This window comes from Suricata suricatta, chromosome 3, assembly GCF_006229205.1.
Source record: "Suricata suricatta isolate VVHF042 chromosome 3, meerkat_22Aug2017_6uvM2_HiC, whole genome shotgun sequence".
Lineage (NCBI taxonomy): Eukaryota > Metazoa > Chordata > Mammalia > Carnivora > Herpestidae > Suricata > Suricata suricatta.
The window spans coordinates 10,710,753-10,731,260 of NC_043702.1; the positions used below are offsets into that span (position 1 = coordinate 10,710,753).

Below are 20,508 nucleotides of genomic sequence, written 5' to 3' on the forward strand. Positions count from 1 at the left end.
ACTTCTAACTGCGGCAGGTGCAGCAGCTCCCCAGTGGCCCTTTCAGCAGTTAGGTCCTAGGAGGCATTTCTGGAGGCCTAGAAGCTGCCCCCCCCCCTCCCGCCCCAAGCCTCCCAACAATTTTGTACACAGAATTCAGCAATTACTTCTCTGAGACTTCTGGTTTAATGCTAGTAAAACTCACTAGTAAATGAAATGACCCTGAATCATCGTTTTGTGTCAAATTCTAGCCACCCTCCAGAGCCAAGGACTCCTAGCTCCCCGCCCGTCTTGATAGAATCCTTCCTTTCGTGAGCTCTAGCTGCTTCAGCATGGCACGTGAGACCTGTTCTTTTCTATCCTTGGATTTTATGACCTTCAGTTTTAGCTTTTTTTTTTTAGTTGTAAAAACACAGAATTCCATCGAAAATAGTGTAAAAGGAGTAATTGATTATAATATAGAGGCATCTGGAGAACACAAAGACAGCACTACAGTCAGTTTTCATGTAGCAGGAACCAAGAAGAGCTGTGGGAAGTCAGGTTTCTTTCCCTGACTCACTCTAAAGCCGCATGCTCTCTTGCTTCTTTCTGCACATCTGCGTCTCCTCTTCCTCCGCTTCCTTCTCTTCTGCAGACTGGTTTCTCTCTTTTCCCTGGCATAACTCATGAATTTATATAAGCTAGAGACTGTGAGCTGCCCTCCCTCGGTTTCCTACCGGCCCCGCCCCCTGCAGACTTTTTATGAAGAACTAATTTTTTTAAATTTATTTTCTAAATTTACATCCCAGTTAGGTAGCATACAGTGCAACAATGATCTCAGGAGTAGATTCCTTAATGCCCCTTGCCCATTTAGCCCATCCCTCCCTCCCACAGCCCCTCCAGTAGCCCTCTGTTTGTTCTCCGTGTTTGAGTCTCTTATGTTTTGTCCCCCTCCCTGTTTTTGTTAATTTTGCTTCCCTTTTTTTATGTTCATCTGTTTTGTATCTTAAAGTCCTCATATGAGTGAAGTCATATGATATTTGTCTTTCTCTGACTGATTTCACTTAGCATAATACCCTCTAGTTCCATCCATGTAGTTGCAAATGACAAGATTTCATTCTTTTTGATTGCCGAATAATACTCCATTGTGTATATATATGGAGTATATATATATACACACACACCACATCTACTTCATCCATTGATGACATTTGGGCCCTTTCCATACTTTGATCATTGTCGATAGCACTGCTATAAACATTGGGGTGCATGTGCCCCTTTGAAACAGCACACCTGTACCGCTTGGATAAGTACCTCTAGTGCAATTACTGGGTCATAGGGTAGTTCTGTTTTTGATTTTTTGAGTAAACTCCATAGTGATTTCCAGAGTGGCTGCACCAGTTTGCATTCCCACCAGCAGTGCAAAACAGACCCTCTTTTTCTGCATCCTTGCCGACATTTGTTGTTTCCTGGGTTGTTGATGTTAGCTATTCTGAGAGTTGTGAGGTGGTATCTCATTGTGGTTTTGATTTGTATTTCCCTGATGATGAGGGATGTTGAGCATTTTTTTCATGTGTCACTTGGCAATCAGGATGTCTTCTTTGGAGAAGTGTCTATTCATGTCTTTTGCCCATTTCTTCACTGGATTATATGTTTTTTGGGTGTTGAGTCTGATAAGTTCTTTTTTTTTTTAATTTTTAATGTTTATTTATTTTTGAGAGACAGAGAGAGACAGAGAGTGCAGGGGAGGGTAAGAGAGAGAGAGAGAGAGACAGAATCTGAAGCAGGCTCCAGGCTCTGAGCAAGCTGTCAGCACATAGCCCGACGTGGGGCTTGAACCCACAAACCGTGAGATCATGACCTGAACCAAAGGGATGCTTAACTGACTGAGCCGCCCAGGTGCCCCAATTCTGATAAGTTCTTTACCAATTTTGGATGCTAATCCTTTATCTGATATGTCATTTGCAAATATCTTCTCCCATTCCATCAGTTGCCTTTTAGTTTTGCTGATTGTTTCCTTATAAAGAAGTAATTTCTATCTTATGTAAGCCACTGGTATCTTGAATTTCTTTTTAGAACTTAATTGATATTTGTGTCCTCCTCATTTCATGCTTAACAGACAACAATTAGTGTCTTTCTTTTTTAAAAAAATTTTTAAAAATTTATTTATTTATTTTGAGAGAGACAGAGACAGTGTGAGTAGGGGAGGGCAGAGAGAGAGAGAGAGAGAGAGAGAGAGAGAGAGAGAGAGAGAATCCCAAGCAGGATCTACACTGTCAGCCCAGAGGGACTCAGACTCATGAACCCATGACCTTAGCCGAAACTAGAGGTGGACACTTAATTGACTGAGCCACCCAGGTTCCCCACTAGTGTCTTTTTCAATTCTAAGATCTTGGGAGAGATTAGAAGAGCTTAGCTTCTGTATCTACTTGTATTCCAATTAGCAATGATGGGCGGGGCGGGGGGGCAAGTTCTTGAATACAAATGAGGTACAGAAGGTCTACTCATATAAATGTGGGGACTGTTTTTACAGGAGGCATATGGGTCAAAAAGGTATTAAAAGTTGTCCGCTACATACCTTCTCTTTGTTTTGTAAGTGAATTCCCTTTCCTGCTTTATCCCTAAATATCCTTCCTTTGATAATGCAGATTATAGTTCAACATTCTTATACAATTTTTCAGGTACCTACTTTTAGCCACAAGTGTAAAGAGTACCAAACCCAAGTAGGTTTTGTTATGGCCACCAGCAAAGCCTGCTACTTAGTTCTGGTCTTCTGGCAAAGAGTCTAGAACTTCAGTCCAGTCCAACAAGTTCAGGTTCCTTTGAACAAACCAATATCTAAGGAGTTCTTTAATTAACCTCCTTTTGGAAATGGGAAAGGATTTAAACTTGCCAACTCCACCTACTAACATAAGTAACTACTGCTTCCTATGCAGTTATCTCAGGAATAAATACATAATTTACCTATATATTATTATAATTCTGTAGTCATGTAATTTATATAATTCAGCAGAATGGGAGTTTTTAACTGTCAATTTTTATAAAATAAATAAAAAATTATTCTAGATCCCACAACCGTGTGGAAGTATGCAAAGCACAATGAAAGTATCTGCCTTCTCTCATCACCACTGCAGTGTGTAGTCTATACTGGTGTTCCATCAGTCATTTTCAGTGGTTTGTGTGCTATGTTGATGTGTGGGGTATGCTTAATCCATTTGGTACAAAGAGTCATTTTCTGCTCGAACCCCAAAGTGGAACTAATGCTACAGTGTCCATTACCAGACATGACCAGTGTCACACACGCCACGTGCCCTCCTGCCTCTGCAGGGTGGGGTGCCACTCTCCGAGACCACGACACCTGAGCTTGTGGGTAACACCGGCTCCGCTCCTGCACTCACTCAGCCATTCAGCATTCCCAACAGCACCTGCTGCGCCCATGCTCTGGGCTGGAATGGGAACCACTCAGAGAAGGAAGAAGGAAGGCAGGGTAGGCATTAGAGCCGCCTAATGTTTGAATCTCTTCTGGACACACGTTGGTTTGTATTTCATCACCCCCTTGAACTCCATCATGACTGAGTGATAATTTGGCCAAGCAAATCTGAAAAGAGGTGATGTTGATCTCTTCTGGACAAAAATGTTAAGATCCCGTATGTGGCTCAACACATCTTTTTACTCTGCCTGCACAATTGTGAGAGCCAGGGTAGAGATGGCTGGCCTCTGTCAGTCTGAATCTCTCCGTAATTCCCACAAGCAGAGTCCTCTTGATGACCCACAGATAGCCAATTAGCGTAAGTGAGAACTGTTTTATTTTATTTTTATTATTTTGAAATTATATTTAATTTTTTAAAAATTTATATCCAAGTTAGTTAGCATATAGTGCAATAATGATTTCAAGAGTAGAATCCAGTGATTTATCTGCTACATATAACACCCAGTGCTCATCCCAACAAGTGTTTTCCTTAATTCCCTTTGCCCATTCAGCCCATCCCCCCCCCCACACCACAACCCCTCCAGCAACCCTGTTTGTTCTCTGTATTTAAAAGCCTCTTATGTTTTGTCCCCCTCCTTGTTTTTATGTTATTTTTGCTTCTCTTCCCTTATGTTCCTCTGTTTTGTATCTTAAATTCCACATATGAATGAAGTCATATGATATTTGTCTTTCCATGACTAATTTCGTTTAGCATAATACACACCAGTTCTATCCATATTATTTTTTTAATGTTTATATATTTTTAAGAGAGAGAGAGAAAGAGAGACAGAGCTTAAGTGAGGGAGGGGGCAGAGATTCAGAGAGGGAGAGGCAGAATCCGAAGCAGGCTCCAAGCTCTGAGCCGTCAGCACAGAGCCCAATGTGGGGCTTGAATTCACAAACTGTGAAATCATGACCTGAGCCGACATCAGACACTTAACCTACTGAGCCACCCAGGCACCCCATATCTGTTCGTCTTCTTATTGAACATTTTCCAAATAAGGAACTTTCATAGGTGGTAATAACATCAGTACAACAGAAAAATATGTAAAATGGATATTCTTGTTTTTAATTTTTTATAAGGCAAACTAGTCAAATATATTAGAGAAGCATATCTTAAACCCATCCTTTTTTTTTTTTTTTTGGTTTTCATCTCTTTATTTTCTTGCATAAGCGTATCTAACAGAAACTACAGATCTTTTCCCCACCTTCCTTCTCCTATGGAGCCATGGAGAGTGAGGTTCTCTGCGTGAGTTACAAGGGTAAGTTTGACCACGAGTTCCTGCAGTTTTAGTTGCTACCTGACAGGAAATTGAGGCATGCCAACAACAGCAATTACACAAATAATGTCATGATCAGGAAAAGAGGCTTCTGTACATAAAAGTATGATAGAGAAATTGAAGAGAATAATTACTGATGATGAAAAAGCCAGAGGGGACGACGCTTTGTGGCCTCCTGCTGATAGGGTGGGCTGGCAGGAGCTTGAAATTGCCACTGCAGATGAACACGTTTCTTTGACCACATCAAAGATTGGTTCTCATTGATGTCAATCAATCCAAGGTTCTAGAAGGCTGACTGGTACTTGATTATCTTGCCTATGACCTGAAGTGTTTTGTCTTCAGTCTTACTGGTTTACACTTCAAGATGAAGCCAGTGTAGGGGCGCCTGGGTGGCTCAGACGGTTAAGTGCCTGACTCTTGATTTAGGTTCAGGTCATGATCTCAGTCAGGGTCGTGATATTGAGCCTGTTTGGGCTTCTCTCTCTCCCTTTCTCTCTGCTCCTCCCCTACTCACACTTGCTCTCTCTCTTAAAATAAATAAATACACTTTAAAAAAAAAGATTAAGCCAGTGTAGACTGAATACTGGAGTGGACACAAGTGTTGGAAGCGGGAGTAGTTGTTTTTAATCATTATTAGCAAATTTTCGTGTCTCTCAGGGAAATATTTTATTATAAACCATAAAAGATTGTCTTTAACAAACACATAACAAAGTGCAAATTTACTTCCTTAACAGTTCTCATAATAATGTCCTGCCCTACTGGACTCTGAACTACTTCCCGCAATTATTTTTCATAAGTTCTAAACTTTAACCAGAAGGCTCGGGATAAATGGCAAGACAGTGCCACCCAAACAGCCACATTGACAGGTGTCTCGCTGAAGCCGATCATGACCTGCTGTGAAGGATGGACGTCCTGCAATGGATTCAGCCTGCTGGTTCTTCTTCTACTGGGAATAATTCTCAACGCAATCCCTTTAATTGTCAACTTAGTTGATGAAGGCCAGTTTTTGCAAAACCCCATCTCTTGCTTTGAGTGGTGGTTCCCAGGAATTATAGGAGCAGGGCTGATGGTGAGTAGTGTCTACTTGGCCTGATTTGGAGAAAGGTCTGCCTATTTTACCAAACTCCTGAAGACTTTTAGCCTTAAGGTGGGCTACATCTTGGCTCGGGATACTGTCGGGAGCAGTGGATGGCATTAATTTATACTGGCATCCGTGAAGAATGACAATTTAAATAAATTCGAGTACAGGCTAGGGAACTTGGGCAAAAAAAGTATGTAATAATTTGATAAAAGTTGGTTGGGTTGGTACCGGTCATATTTCTTCACATGTAAGGCTGCTCGTTTAGGCTTTATTGTGTTCAAGATGTTTTGAGTCCACTCCCTCAGCTTTCCTTTGCCAATACTAATCTCTAAGTATTCACAGGAATGTGGGGTGGGAAGTGCTGCCTAAGGGAGTCTGTGCTGGAGACACGAGTTTTGTTTGGATGTGTGCGCGCGTGTGTGTTTCAATGATGATGATCATGTTACTGCTTCTGGTCTTATCCCAGACTTACATGAAAACACTCTTGGTCATTACATACTAAACATTAGACAAAAACTCCTCCTTTGACTGGCATGTTGGATTTGAGACTACACTGGCACTAGAAAGCATTTTAGGAAGCATCCCCCCAAAGTTGATGGTTTCTTTTTCCTTTAACATCGTGAGAAATCTGTTCGCCTTATTTCAGGTAGAGAAAGCTACTAAAGGGCTATTTCTTCAAACAACCATGAGACCCCTTTTCCAGGCTGAGAGAAAGTGATCAACAGTGTTCAACGTCGAGGCAACTGCCAATCCTTATGTCTGCTTTTTGCCCTTCTAGAAGTTCCTCTCTACTTGAACGGCATGAGTATTCTTGCATCTGCTTAGACCAGAAGCCAGGAGCAACTGGTCAAGCGTTGTTTTTTTTTTTTTTTAAGTGTATTTATTTACTTTGAGAGGGAGTGTGGGAAAGGACTCACAGAAAGGGCTGAGAGAGAGAGACAGGGAGGGAGAGAGAGAGAATTAGAGTGCCAACCAAGCTCCTTGCTGACAGCACAGAGTCCGATGTGGAACTTGAACTCTCAAACCATGAGCTCACTACCTGAACTGAGGTCGGACACTTAACCAACCACTTAGATGCCCCACAGCAGGCCAAATTTTACCAATGATGGCAATTTCCATGAAGACCCTAAATGTTCCTAAAACAATCCATTAGCATAACTCATACAGCTTTAAATATCAATTGGCTCTACTATAAACTCCATCTCCATTAAAAACAATTTCTTGCTAGCATTACTGGGACCTGCGGTGGTGATAATATACACTTATATTCTATGTATGCTGATTTTTGGGGGGCAGGAGGAAGGAGAGGGGATGAAGACACAGCAGAAGACACAGAGAATGCTGCTGAGGGCCAGCTCCTGGGGTCATGCTTTACAATTGCTAATTTCATCTCTCTAATAATCTGGCTAAGCAGATATTATTATTTGTATTTTAACAGATTGGCAAACAGAAGGTTAGGAATGTTAACAAGGTCACATAGTCGGTGTGAAACTCAATTCCAGATTTATCTGATCTCAAAGCTTTGTCATCCACCAGTATTAGCACCATAATCCTCAATGGCTGTCTCCAACTGACAAAGGTTCTGGAAAGATGAAATCCAGAACCTAACTCATACATTTAAGTGGCCAGGAAACCGGAGCACAGAAAGGTAATAGAATCTGTGAAATAATTCCAGAGAACCTGGCCTTCCTGGTTCTATGATTTCATTTACTTTATCATCCTCCATAAATATTAATGAAGTACCGGCATCACACGAGCCTACCTCTATTATGCAGCCTTGTAGAAGGTCATTGAAGCAGCAAAAAACTCCTTGAAAATTTCAATAGGCATTTTGTGGACTGAACTTCAAACTCTAGGCTAGGCTCACAAGGAAACGGGTGGGTGATAGTAGGCTCAGAAGATAGGTATATTTTCCTGATCCTTGGCTATATATATATATATAGGATATGGGAGAATATCTTTTTCAAAGGGAATTGTTCAAAACATGGAACTCTTAATATACTTGCAAATACAAAGAAAAGTTAATAAGAAAGAACTCACTGCCTGTGATAGGATGTCTGTCATAGTTCTTGAAATCTTTCTAGAATTGCTATGGCATTTTAAATTTTCTTCAAAAATGAGATTTTGCAGGAAGTAGTTAATAATAAAAACTGTGGAATTCATTATTGATTATTTCATAAGATACACATTCATTTTATGGTTTTATGATTTACTCAAGAGAGAGGTGAACCTTTTCATCTTTTGAAACCATGACTAAGAAAGATGTTGTGTAATTATTTTCAACCATTATCTACTACGTGGAAAAATCATTACATGTTATTTTTTACAGGTACTAAAAAAAAGGACTTGAAGGCTTTCCTCTAAAAAACAGAAAGGTCATTCTATTTTATATGAGTTGGTTGGAAGCCTGATCTTAATTGTGCTTATTCATTGACTACACTTATTACATAATGATAATTAATTAAATATAATTAAGAGAGAACAAGTCTTAACAGAGAATAACTTGTTGAATGTTAAACACATTAGAAGATATTATGTATAACAAGAATTTTCAAAATATAATTTTTATATTTATACTGAACTATGGCTTTTTGTGTTACTCTCATATTTGAGTATGTAGAAAAATCCCCAAAGTTTGCATTCTATCAGAGTTTCAATGATCTAAATGCTTTCTTATACTTCATTTGCAAAATCATATACTACCTTACTTCTAAAACTGGATAAAAGTATGATTTTCTGTAAGAAAAAAGTGAACAATACTACTTCTTTATAAACAAAATCTATTGGAGTGCCTGGGTAGTTCAGTTGGTTAAGTGTCCAACTTCAGCTCAGGTCATGACTCATGGTTTGTGAGTTTGAGCCCCGCGTTGGGCTCTATGTTGACAGCTGAAGCCTGGAGCCTGCTTCGGATTCTGTGTCTCCCTCTCTCTTTGGCTCTTCCTTGCTCGTGCTCTATCTTTCTCAAAAATAAATAAACACTTACCAAAAAAAACCCCACAAAATCTATCAAATTTTTAATTTCACACAAACTCATGCATAGGAATTGAAAAGAAAGAGTATTCTCATAATTACTAATTTTCACAGGAGATTATCTGGAATATTTATAATTCAGTCACCTACATACACATATATTTTCACATTTTACACTCCATGGGCCCCTGGCTGGCTCAGTTGGTAGAGCATGCAACTCTTGATCTCAGGGTTGTGGGTTCAAGCCCGATGTGGGATGTAGACATTACTTAAACAAAAATAAAATCACATTTTACTTTCCATTTTATAAAGAGTCCCTCCAGCTTCCAAAACTCTGAATGGGCAAAATGGTTGAAATACAGTGAGTTATTAAGTTACCCATAGTAAGTAACAAAGATGTGTTAAGATGTCACGAAGCCAGGGTGCCAGGGTAGCTCAGTCAGTTGAGCCTCTGACTCTTCATTTCAGCTCAGGTCATAATCCCAGGGTTGTGGGATTGAGCTTCGCATCAGGCTCTGCTGATAGCAAGGAGCCTGCTTGGGGTTTTTTCTCTCCCTCTCACTCTGCCCCTCCCCGTCTCGTGCTCTCTTGTACTCTCTCTCTCTTTTAAAAAAAAAATGTCATGAAGTCAGTTGGGTGAGGATTCACATACTATAAGTCATCATTATGTTATAAAACACCTTTGCAAGGGAAAAGAATTATGAAACAAGGTGTTCAGTATCTCTGAAATAAATTAATCCTTAAGAAAGTTAGAGTTTATTTTCCATCAATAAGAAAAATGGAATGATTTATCCATTGAAGTTGTAACTTAATGTTGTTCCAACTTTAAGCAATTCATTAAGTTTCTAAATCAGGGGTTGTGAATTTTGTTCTCCAAAGAGCCAGGAAGTGAGTATTTTAAGCTTTGTGAGCCAGACAGTCACAATTCCTTAACAGTACCACTAATGTGTGAAAGCAGCCACTCACAATATGTAAATGAATGGGCATGGCTGTGTTCTGATAAAACTTTATTTATAAAAAAAACGATGGTGGGCCACAGTGCCAGTTTCTGCTCTAAATGATTTGTTCCTGAAGTTCAGAAGGCAGTGAGCACAAAGAAAGAAGCTTAGTCCATCAATGCTGCCACCTATTCGGAGGCTAAAGTTTCTTTCCCTTTTCTTCTTGGGGTTCTTAGCTATGCCCCTGAGTGGCTCAGCTGTCATACCTACGTGCGTGCCTCCTGAATTATAAGGGTGTTGGTGTTCAAGGCAATGAGTAAGCAAAGCTTGATAACAAGGCAGTGCCCTCCACAAGTGACATGGAGTCAGCACCTGGTCAGAGCGCGGTGAAGTTGGTCAGGAAGGCTGCCTTGTAAGGTGTAAGGAGATCTTAGACCTATTCTACAAGAACAAAGATAAATGTGGGCTTGAAAAGAAGCATCAGGGAAGGAGCAGTTAGAAGACGAGGATGGGATGAGCCAAGGGGGAGACGTGGGAGGAAGGATGAGGTGGGGCAGGGGCAAGGAGGTGAACGAACAGATTCTAAGTAGGAAGAGAGGAGAATTGTCAGAACCAGTCAGTGTGGAATGGTGGTCGAGTCGGGGCTCTGGGTGTGTCGGGTGGCTCAGACTCTCGGTTTCAGCACTGATAGCACAAAGCCTGCTTGAGATTCTCTCTCTCTCTCTCTCTCTCTCTCCACCCAGCCCTCTCTCTGTCTCTCTCAGAATAAATAAACAAACATTAAAAAAATAAAGAGGCTGGGCTCTGGAACCCAAATGCCTAGCTTTGGATCCCAAATCGTCCATTCTTTCAGGCAAGTCACTCAAACTTTCTGTGTTTCAGTTTTTCACTGGTAAAATGGGAATAATAATGTTGCCTACCTCAGAGGACCGTTCAGAGGTTGGAATGAACTAAGACATGTTCGGCACCGACAGCTGTCCCTGGCCTCTTGTTAGAACTCAATAAAACATTAGAAAACAGGAGTGGAAGGAGAAAAGAGAAACAGCGTTCAGGGCAGCTATGCTGAGGAGGCAGAAAAACCTCATGGCTAACATTTCTTAAGTAGAAGGAAGTAATTTCCATGTTCCTCTTCAATGATACAACACTTTTTCCAGTAAGAATTTCTACTCACAGCTGCTGACTGGATATTACTAAAATTTTAAGCTGAATCCTGAAAATGTGGCATCATTTCTTGTAGCTCTTCTCAGCTCAACTACCTACAGGATTCCTGAACATCAGTGTAAAGTGAGATCATTACCGATCATGGATATGCGAGCAAAAAGGAGAATGTGGAACCCCAAATAATTCTCTGATCATAAGCTTGACCTTGGTGACCTCAGGGTCCTGAGGAAATGTAGGAAGTGGGAGAGGGTGGTGACCGAATTCTTAGTTCCCAACTGTTCCCAACAGTTTCCTTTCTGGACGCTTGCCAGATTAACTGATGCAATTTTTGGGAAACTGGATAAGGGGTTGTAGATCATAGTAACTTAAAAAAAGGAGAAAAAGAAAAGGAGAAAAAGAAAAGGGAATTTTGGATGGAGCCAACAATTCTTTCAGAAACAGTCCTTCCAGAATAATAGATAAGTAACTCCTTCTGATCCAGTTAAAACCCAAGTCTCTCTGGAGATGAGAGTGGAGCCAGGATGTAGACGGGAGAGTTTGAAGTTATTATTCTGAACTCCCCCATCTCTCTCCTCCTGTCATCTTTGTGGCCGAAATGGGGACCCCAAAGTGCACAAGGTCAGGAGGTATTGCCACATTTCCCCATCTGTTCTCGAGATTTGATTTCCCACCACTTGGTGGGAGGTGGGGATTACTGCTTTTGCCTCTGATGAGAAGTCCTAATGCTCATCTTTCCCGTTGATGTGATTTCCAGGCCGTTCCAGCAACAACAATGTCCTTGGCAGCAAGAAAGAGAGCGTGCTGCAACAACAGAATGGGGGTGAGTGCAGGACCGCCGGCCCGGAGCCAAAGCACATGAGCAGCTGCTGATGCATCAGCAAAGTTCCCAAACTGTCCGTGGCGGGACCACAGGCTGAGAGGCGTGCCGTTTACAATGCTCACCTGATAATACGGAAACGTGTGAAGCTTTTCTTTTCTTTTTTTTCCCCATAAAAATTTCGCTTCGGAGTCAGTCTTCAGACCTTGCCTCAATCTTCAGTTGTCACTAACGGTTTTCAAAGAAAGGGATTTGTAAGTCACACCCAGAGCTGCAATCGATTTCATAATTCTCAATTATTTGTTATTTTTTATGGCGTGTATAAAATACTTCAGGAAAGTGTTTCCTCAGCTCTGTTAAGGGTTGGAGACCTGTCCTTATCCCGTGTAAAGAAGATAACAGGTTATTTTTTCAAACATGTCATATGTACCTATTACATGTAAAATTGTAACTAAGTTAAAAGTAAAGGATGTTAATATTTATTAACCTTCTGTTACTACGCTCAGAACACTTCCGACTTTACAGTCTTATTTAATTCTCTCAAAGGCACTAAGTGGGAAATATTATAATCTCTGTTTCATGGACCGAGAAATTGATCCTCAGAGAAGGCAAATAATTTGCCAGGGTAGCACAGGTAAGTAAGTCGGTGAATTTGTATCCAAAGCCATCAGACTCCAAACTCCACACTCTGTACACTATTTATGCCCTGATCATTGTTATTAGGTAACGCCGAGGACTTTCAATCATCTCTAAGGAAGGGGGTCAATCAATAAACAAGCATTCACAGTAAATATTCCTGGCTGAGGTTAAGGTTTTAAAACAATGGAGCTTAGGGGCGCCTGGGTGGCTTAGTCAGTTAAGGGTCCGCTTCGGCTCAGGTCATGATCTCACGGTTCGTGGGTTTGAGCCCCGCATCGGGCTCTGTGCTGACCACTAGCTCAGAGCCTGGAGCCTGCTTCAGATTCTGTGTCTCCCTCTCTCTCTGACCCTCCTCTGCTCGCACTGTCTCTCTCAAAAATAAATAATAAAAAAATAAAAAATAAAAAATAATAAAACAATGGACCTTAGTCTTAGGAGAACATTAGAATCCCCCTACCAGAATGATCTTAAAAACATCAATGCCTACTGGCCCCCAGAGAGTCAGTATTTTTCAAAAGCACCCTAGGTGATTCTAATTGTGATCCTGGGGGTTGAGAACCAGTGTTTAAAAGCGTACATATCTATATCCGTATTACATATTTATATCCATAATAGAACATTTATATTTTTAAAAATTACCTTTTTCTGACATGTGACATTTATCTAGGATTATAATTACTTTCTAACTGTCTATAGTCCATTTTTGTTCCTGATACACTACAGGCATTCAGTAAATATTAGTCTCCAGTTTTCCCTCTCTGGTACTTTTTAAAGTATATTTTGCAGTTTGATTTTGTATTACCTCTATATTGTACTTACACTCTGGAGGAAGACATCTTGAGATCTTTCTAAATCCCTGAACACCAAAATGTCAGGACACTTCCACAGATTTTTCTGTCAAATCATATTTCCCTTAAGAATTGTCTCCTTTAATGGCAAATGAGTCATTTTTCCGATGATCATTTAAGTTTTCTTTGTCCTCGGAGGACAGCGAGTTGAGAATAAATGAGATCCCTTTTCAGGCAGGTGTTGGGTTTAATGCAAAAGGCTTTGCTTCCCCCTCCCCCACCTTGAAAATCACTGGAAATGCTGCTTCAACAACATTACAGATCATTATGTACCAAGGAGCTACATGAACTCTGGAGAGCCAAGGCAATGGTTGTGGGGGGGGGGGGTGTTGTATAATATGGCTCATGCTTTATTAATAATAGTGTGCTGCTCTTGAATTAAAATTTCCAGTTTATATTGATTAGATGCAATAAAGTGCTCCTAGGCACTTTTCTCACTTGGTGGCAGCTATGGGGAGACTGGGGTTTACGTCATACTGCATATCCTCCAACTCTAGAAAAGAGCAGAGCATCATAAAGGTGACAAAGTCGGCTAGTTCATGGGGTGGGAGATAGCAGTCACCAAGTCTTATCTTGTATATTAACTGTTCTTACTATTTGCCCCACTTTAACTGTTCCTCGCTTCTTCCCTTTGTCCACTTCTTTTTTTTTTGAGAGACAGAGAGAGACAGCACAAGCAGGGGAGGGTCAGAGAGAGAGGGAGACACAGAATCTGAAGCAGGCTCCAGGCTCTGAGCTAATGGTCAGCACAGAGCCCAATGCGGGGCTTGAACTCACAAACTGAGAGACCATGATCTGAGCTGAAGCCGGATGCTTAATCGATTGAGCCACCCAGGAGCCCCCACTTCTTGATTTTGTTTCCAGATGTTTTGGTTTTGCTGAGTCATTTTAATGAATCCCCGACTCAGGCAAATTCAGATCCCCAAAATCACTTTTCTAAAGCCAGGCCTCTTTGTAGGGATGAGGAGTCAGAAATAATAAATGGCCAAAACATCAATAGTGCATTTCTTGATGAGCAAGTTAAGCATCTTGCACAGGCCACAGTAGTACAGAAAGATCTGGAATTTTAGACACCAAATCCATCATTCTGTGCTTCTGGCTGGAAGAATTTTGGTGTTGTGATTAAAATATGAGTGCTAGCATTTCCGTGAGTGACTAACAAGTTCACCAACCTCCCTGGGTTCTAGTTTTCTCATCCATGAAGTGAGAATAATAGTATCTGTCTCTTGGGGGTTATTGAAAGTGTTAAATGAGATAATATATGTAAAGCCCAACATCCCACAACATACACTACATATAGGAAGCCACTTATTCTGCCTTCGCATTAAAGGTAGGTCTCCTAAACCCTCTGGGAGTGGTAGTGTTATCACATCAAATAAGAACATGAATTCCTTCATTTCTGTAGATTTTAAGTCATAATTATCATTGACGAACAACTTCACTGAAACAACACAGAACTTCTTTTTGGAAAACACAGTCCTATACAAACTTTCATTTGGGTCATAACATTTCCTATTGGCAGATTTCATACTTTTTTTCTGCTTTCTCTGGCTCTCATTCACGAAATGGAAGATACTTAGAAGTTTATAATCTTTGTCTTGAACATAGTTTGGTTCTCCAAATGGGCAGCTCTGTCCCCGCCAAGGGGATCTTCACCGATGTCCAGGACACTTTGGGTTGTCAACAATTTAGAGCCGGGTTGGAGGGGGATTGCTACTGGTTTCTAGTGGGTAGAGACGAGGGATGTTGCCAAACAGGTACAGGGAAGCTCCCAGAACAAATTGGCCAAATGTCAGCAGAGCTGAGGTTGAGAAACCTTGTCCTAACATTGAACCGTTGACTGATCCCTGCAGAATGGGGGGCCACTCAACAGCATCAGGACCAAATCTGGATGAAAGATTTGGGAGTCAGGAGACCGGACACCAAAATGTGTGTGCTTAAGAGCTAGTTGAGGGGCACCTGGCTCAGTCGGTTAAGTGTTGGACTTTGGCTCAGGTCATGATCTCACGGTTCATGGGTTCGAGCCCCTCGTCAGGACTCTGTGCTGACAGCTCAGAGCCTAGAGCCTGCTTCAGATCCTGTGTCGCCCCCTCTCTCTGCCCCTCCCCCACTTGTGCTCTGCCTCTCTTGGTCTCAAAGGTAAGTAAATGTAAAAAAAAAAAAAAAGAGGTAGTCGAGGTTCTGTGAAGTAGGGAGTACCCAGAACAGGAGGAGGTATCAGACTTCAGTTGTCCCTTGAACCGGATAAGGCACAGCTTTTCCAGAGACAGTGGCAAGTCCAGCCAACTTTTCGTGAGTCTAATCAAATGGCAGGGGCAACACTCTCTTTGTTCTTTTATGATTCAGACCTAATAAGACAGGGATCGTGAGACCTGGGGCTGCCGGGTGACTGGTGAACAGCGGCAGGTGATCAGAAGCCTGCACATGTGCTGAGACTTGAAACAGACCAGGAACAAACATGTAAGAACATAGGCCAACGGTGCCTCCTTTATTTTTCAGATGCTTCTGTCGTCACTTCTGAATGTATTCACGGTCATTGGCGCAGTGTACTGCATGTTGGTATCTCTCCAGGCTCTCTTGGAAGGCCCTCTCATTTGCAACTCTCAAGTGAACAGCACATCCAGTTGTGAATTTTCATTCCGTAACTTAAGGTGAGTCGCCTGATTTTCCGGATTCTCTTACGTGCTGCAGCTAGTTACATGAGAATAGTGTGGCGCTGCCATGGCACCATGGTGCTCCCTCATGGAATGGCCAGGACACACAATCTCTCTCGGGGATTTAGCACATTATCCCCAATGGGCACAACCCCATAGAAATGGAGGAACCTCCATATTCAGAATGCTTTGGGGGTGATCTTGTCTAAAAGGAGTAGTTGACTCAGATGCTTATCCTGGTCTTTTAAAAATCTGTGGTTGCATGTACATGTGTATAAAGAATTTCTAGAAATATACACCAGAAACTTGATCCTTCGAGAATATAATGGAAAGTGCCCTGGGGAAGTGAAGGGAGCAATGACTTTCTACACTTCTGAACTAAATTTCTAAGCCCTAAGCATATGTTACTTTTATAATTTAAAAAGTTGAATAAAAGCACAATACATAAAACCTAGAACCTCACTTATAAGCCCTAAAAGAAACAAAAGCAGTCAAATGATTCATGCAGACTTCATTTAAATATGTAGGCATGGGGATGAATCAAGTTTAACTCTGGTACTGAACGTTAACGGCACTGAAGCGTTAGTTGTAAATGGCTCATTTCAGTCTTGTATGATGGTTCTGCACTTGAATCTAGGCACTGAATCTGCAGAACTGGAAGAACAGAACAACCTAATCCATCACTTATCTGTATGTTCCTCAGTTTGGAAAATAATCAGAATTCACTTTTGTAATCAGGTGAAAAAAAAGTTTCCCCCTCCTTTCCTCTTATCTTGCTACATTAAAAAGTAAAAATCTCTTGGGGGCGGCAGGGTGGCTCAATTGGTTGAGCGTCCAACTTCGGCTCAGGTTATGATCTCGTGTTTCATGAGTTTGAGCCCCACATCAGGCTCCGTGCTGACAGCTCAGAGCCCGGAGCCTGCTTCAGATTCTGTATGTGTGTGTGTCTCTCTCTGCCCCTCCTCCCATGCTTGCACTCTCTCTCTCAAAAATAAACATTAAAAAAATTTTTTAATAAAAAATAAAAATCTCTCAAAATTTGCATACTGTAGTTGCTGTCAATCAAAATTCAAAAAAAAATTCCCTTTCCTAATAGATCTGAAGTTTACAATAAGAGACTGTAAGCACAGGCTCTGGACACATTCAGTCCTCAGGAGATGACAAGTCACCACGCACCAGGCTAAGCTCTGGAGCTAAGAGCCACTCTGTTTACAGAGGGTAAACAGTTACAAGAGTGATCCCACGCTTGCTGGCACATGGCAGAAAACACACTCCTATTCTACGTGCTGAAAATACTGTCATATTCCCAGGATAAATGTCAGCTGCTGGTATCCAGAAATGCAAACTTTCTAAGAACACTTAGCCTTACTCTGTAGTAAACTGAGGAAACACCATCTGAGGGTAGGTCACGTGAGGGGTCGCAGCTCTCATTTTCCAGACCTGGTTACAGTGGGCACTGACCGTCATCAGGCATACAGAACATGCCTTTTGTCAGCGGAAGTTGCACATACAGCACTGCAACTTTGCATTAAGGACTGAGCTCCGTGAAAGAGGTGCCTCCTTAATTTGCATGTCTTTAGCAAGTAGAAGAATGCCTGTATTAATTACGGTGAACCCCGTGAAATGAATATTCTACTATTTCTGACATAGAAAATTTCACATGGTTCAAGCTAAGACTAGGCGCTACAGAGAAGCTGGATGAGGGGCGCCTGGGTGGCTCAGTCGGTTGAGCATCCGACTTCAGCTCAGGTCATGATCTTGCGGGTGACAAGTTCCAGCCCTGCGTCAAGCTCTGTGCTGACCGCTCAGAGCCTGGAGCCTGCTTCAGATTCTGTGTCTCACTCTCTCTCTGCCCCTCCCCTGCTCATGCTCTGTCTTTCTCTGTCTCAAAAATAAACAGACATTTAAAAAATTTAAAAAAAAAGATAGAAAAGCCAGTCGAATGATGGGCTGTATAATCAATGAAAGTTTTGTAGCTATCAGAGTACATGGACACATGATCAGAAACCTTGAACTTAGCTACAGTTCTGGGCACTTGTGTTTTATTATACTTGCCCTTTTCTGCGAGTGTAATAAAAAGCACTATGCTGCACTCTTTCTTCATGATAAGTGGTATTCCTGATCATTTTCTATCGTTTCTTGCATTTCAGCGACATCCATCCGGAATCCTTCAATCTTCAGTGGTTCTTCAGGGAGTCCTGCTTGGATCCTCTCGAGGTCATGGATCCCACCGTCAGTGGTGTCACGGCTGGGGACGGGAGGCACCACGGCTTGCACTTCGATTCTGAAGAAAACAAACACCGGACGATCCACTTAACAGTCTTCCTGAGCCTGCTGCTCGTGGCGATTTTCCAGCTCCTGTTCGGGCTCAGTCAGATGGCCGTCGGTCTTCTTGGCTGTCTGTGTGGCGTCACTAAGCGGAGAAGTAGGGTTGTGTAGTTTCGTGGCTGGCAAGTGGGAATATTAGCAGTTGGAATGATCTGAGGTTTGCGTTTAAAAGACACTCTTTCAGAAGTTCAATAGTGGAACACTGTCCAGGAAGCCGCGGGAGTCTTTTTAGGCCAAAAGTTATCTTTGAGGTGATTAAAAAAAAAAAACTCAGCCTTTCACAGAAAACCAGGAGCGATCGTCAGTGGTTGACTCGGAGGAAAGGTGGAGAGAAGTTTGCAGTTTGCTTCCTGGCTTTCGGCACTTCTGTACTATTTGAATTCTTAAGTTCTATATTCTCGTGTGTGGAGGGAGAAGGGAGTGAGGGGGAAGGAGCAGGGGGCTGGGGAGGCAGGGAGGGAGGAAAGGAAGGAATGGAAGTTGTCCTGGAAGTGAAAATACGGAACTTTTAAAAATTGTATTTCTTTATACTTAAAATAAAAAAAGAATAAACAGATAAGCTGAATGTTTTTAGACCTAATTTGTAGCTTATAGTATGCGGGAGAGGACACACTCAGACAAACGCCAAAAGAGGGGCATTAAACAGACAAGAGCCTCATTTTCAACAAGAAAATTATTGGGAAAGTAAAAGGTGGGATGGGGTGAGGGGACTATTCCAGACTAGGAGACGTTCAACGAGATGCATCATGGGGCCTCCACTGGGGGGGTAACGGGGGAAACGTGTACCAGGATTGATTTGGGGGCGACGCATGGAGGGCTCGGTCGGGGATCACGTGCGACTCTTGATCTTGGGACTGGGAGTTCGAGACCCACGGTGGGTGTAGAGATTACTTAAAAAAAATAAATAGGGGGCACCTGGGTGGTGCATTCAGTGAAGCCCCTTACTCTTGAGTTCAGCTCAGGTCATGATCTCACGGTTCGTGGATGGAACTCGGGGCCAGGCTCTGCACTGACAGCAGGCTTGGGATTCTCTCTCCCTCTCTGGAGCCCTCCCCTACTCACGCTCGCGCTCTCAAATAGATATGTAGATGGATACATAAATATATTAGAATTTGCTTCGGTGATGTTAAACAATTATTGCTAATATTTTTAGGCCTGACATTGGTTTTATGACTATACAGGAAAATGTGACTTCTAAAGAAATTATATTTACATGGTTGGGGGGGAAATGTCATGTTTTTAAGATACTTCAGCCAAAAGATGAAGCAACGGGAAAATGTTAATTATTATATTTAGGTGACAGGGATGTTGCAGTCCATTACACTCTCCTATTTTCCTGTTTGCATTCTTTCACAATTAAAAATAAATGGCTAAAAAAAAAAACCACCAGTCTTTCAAAAGCTGCTTTCTACATATACCAGTCCTCAAGAGACAGGATAACAGAACCACGCAGTTTCCATACTAAAATGTTATAATACAGATAAAACTAAAACTCCAATTTCTGAATGTGATCCTTCCTGCATTCTATTTCAATTGTTTGCTTACTGGGCTTAAGGCTCTAGAAATAATTACCTACATTATAGCTGTCCCCACTAGCACATGGTGACATCCAGAACACACAGGCATTTCTTTCTGACTCCATCTACTACACAAAGACCCTATCCTTGTGTCCCCATGTCCCCACGTACGCTTATTTATCCTTAAGCTCTGGCTTTGGTATCTCCCACTCGAGAAAGCCTTTCCAAGGGCGCAGGATTCCAACCACGTCAGCACTTACCACGGTCATCACACCTGTCACAACGGGACACAGGCTGTGTGTCTGTCCCCCCAGAAAACTGTGTCATTCTCAACCATTTATTCCTTAGCTCTTCCTCACTTCGGGGCCCTGGCAAGGCTGGCCCTCTGCCCAGCCCCCAGCGGCCACTCAGATCATCTCTGGCCGCGTCCTCCTCCTTCTTCGGACTTGAGCACAGCCACCAGCTTTTCCCAGGGGCCTTCCCGGACCACCTACTGAAGATTTCCCCTGCCTCTCCCTTCTCACGTTCCATTGCTGACAGCACTCATCACGATGGCAATGGCACTTCTACATGTGCTGGTTTCTTAAACGTCACCCTCCCCCCGTAACACCACAAGCCCCATGAGAACCCGAAACATCTCTTTTATTCACTCCTGGTACAGTCAGTAGCAAGTACGGTGCCTGATGGGGGGCCACTCTAAGTACTTTGTTGAGTGAATGAATGAATCTCACCTCTGGTACTCAGCTGTTACTGAGAGTCAATGCTTACCGAATGAGTGTCAAACTGCTAATTGCCATAAAATGAGAACACCAGTGAAATGAACGTGACCGCTCACTGGACCGGACTGA

At 42.1% G+C, this 20,508-nt stretch overlaps 1 protein-coding gene, 1 long non-coding RNA gene and 1 pseudogene across 2 annotated transcripts; 2 read left to right on the forward strand and 1 right to left on the reverse strand.

Moving 5' to 3' along the window:
* The first annotated feature begins 4,563 nt into the window (after positions 1-4,563).
* On the forward strand, positions 4,564-5,086 carry LOC115287359 (annotated as a pseudogene).
* A 492-nt stretch (positions 5,087-5,578) lies between these two features.
* On the forward strand, positions 5,579-18,435 carry TM4SF20 (transmembrane 4 L six family member 20). Its single transcript, XM_029933684.1, has 4 exons — positions 5,579-5,776; positions 11,612-11,677; positions 15,661-15,812; positions 17,966-18,435. Exons 1-4 carry the CDS (start codon positions 5,594-5,596, stop codon positions 18,252-18,254), a joined length of 690 nt encoding a protein of 229 aa, XP_029789544.1. The 5' UTR covers positions 5,579-5,593; the 3' UTR covers positions 18,255-18,435.
* Positions 9,749-11,889, reverse strand: LOC115287360. Its single transcript, XR_003906450.1, has 2 exons — positions 11,800-11,889; positions 9,749-11,658 (listed from the first exon to the last, which is right to left on the reverse strand). It is a non-coding gene; the product is annotated as an uncharacterized LOC115287360 (long non-coding RNA).
* Positions 18,436-20,508: the final 2,073 nt, after the last annotated feature.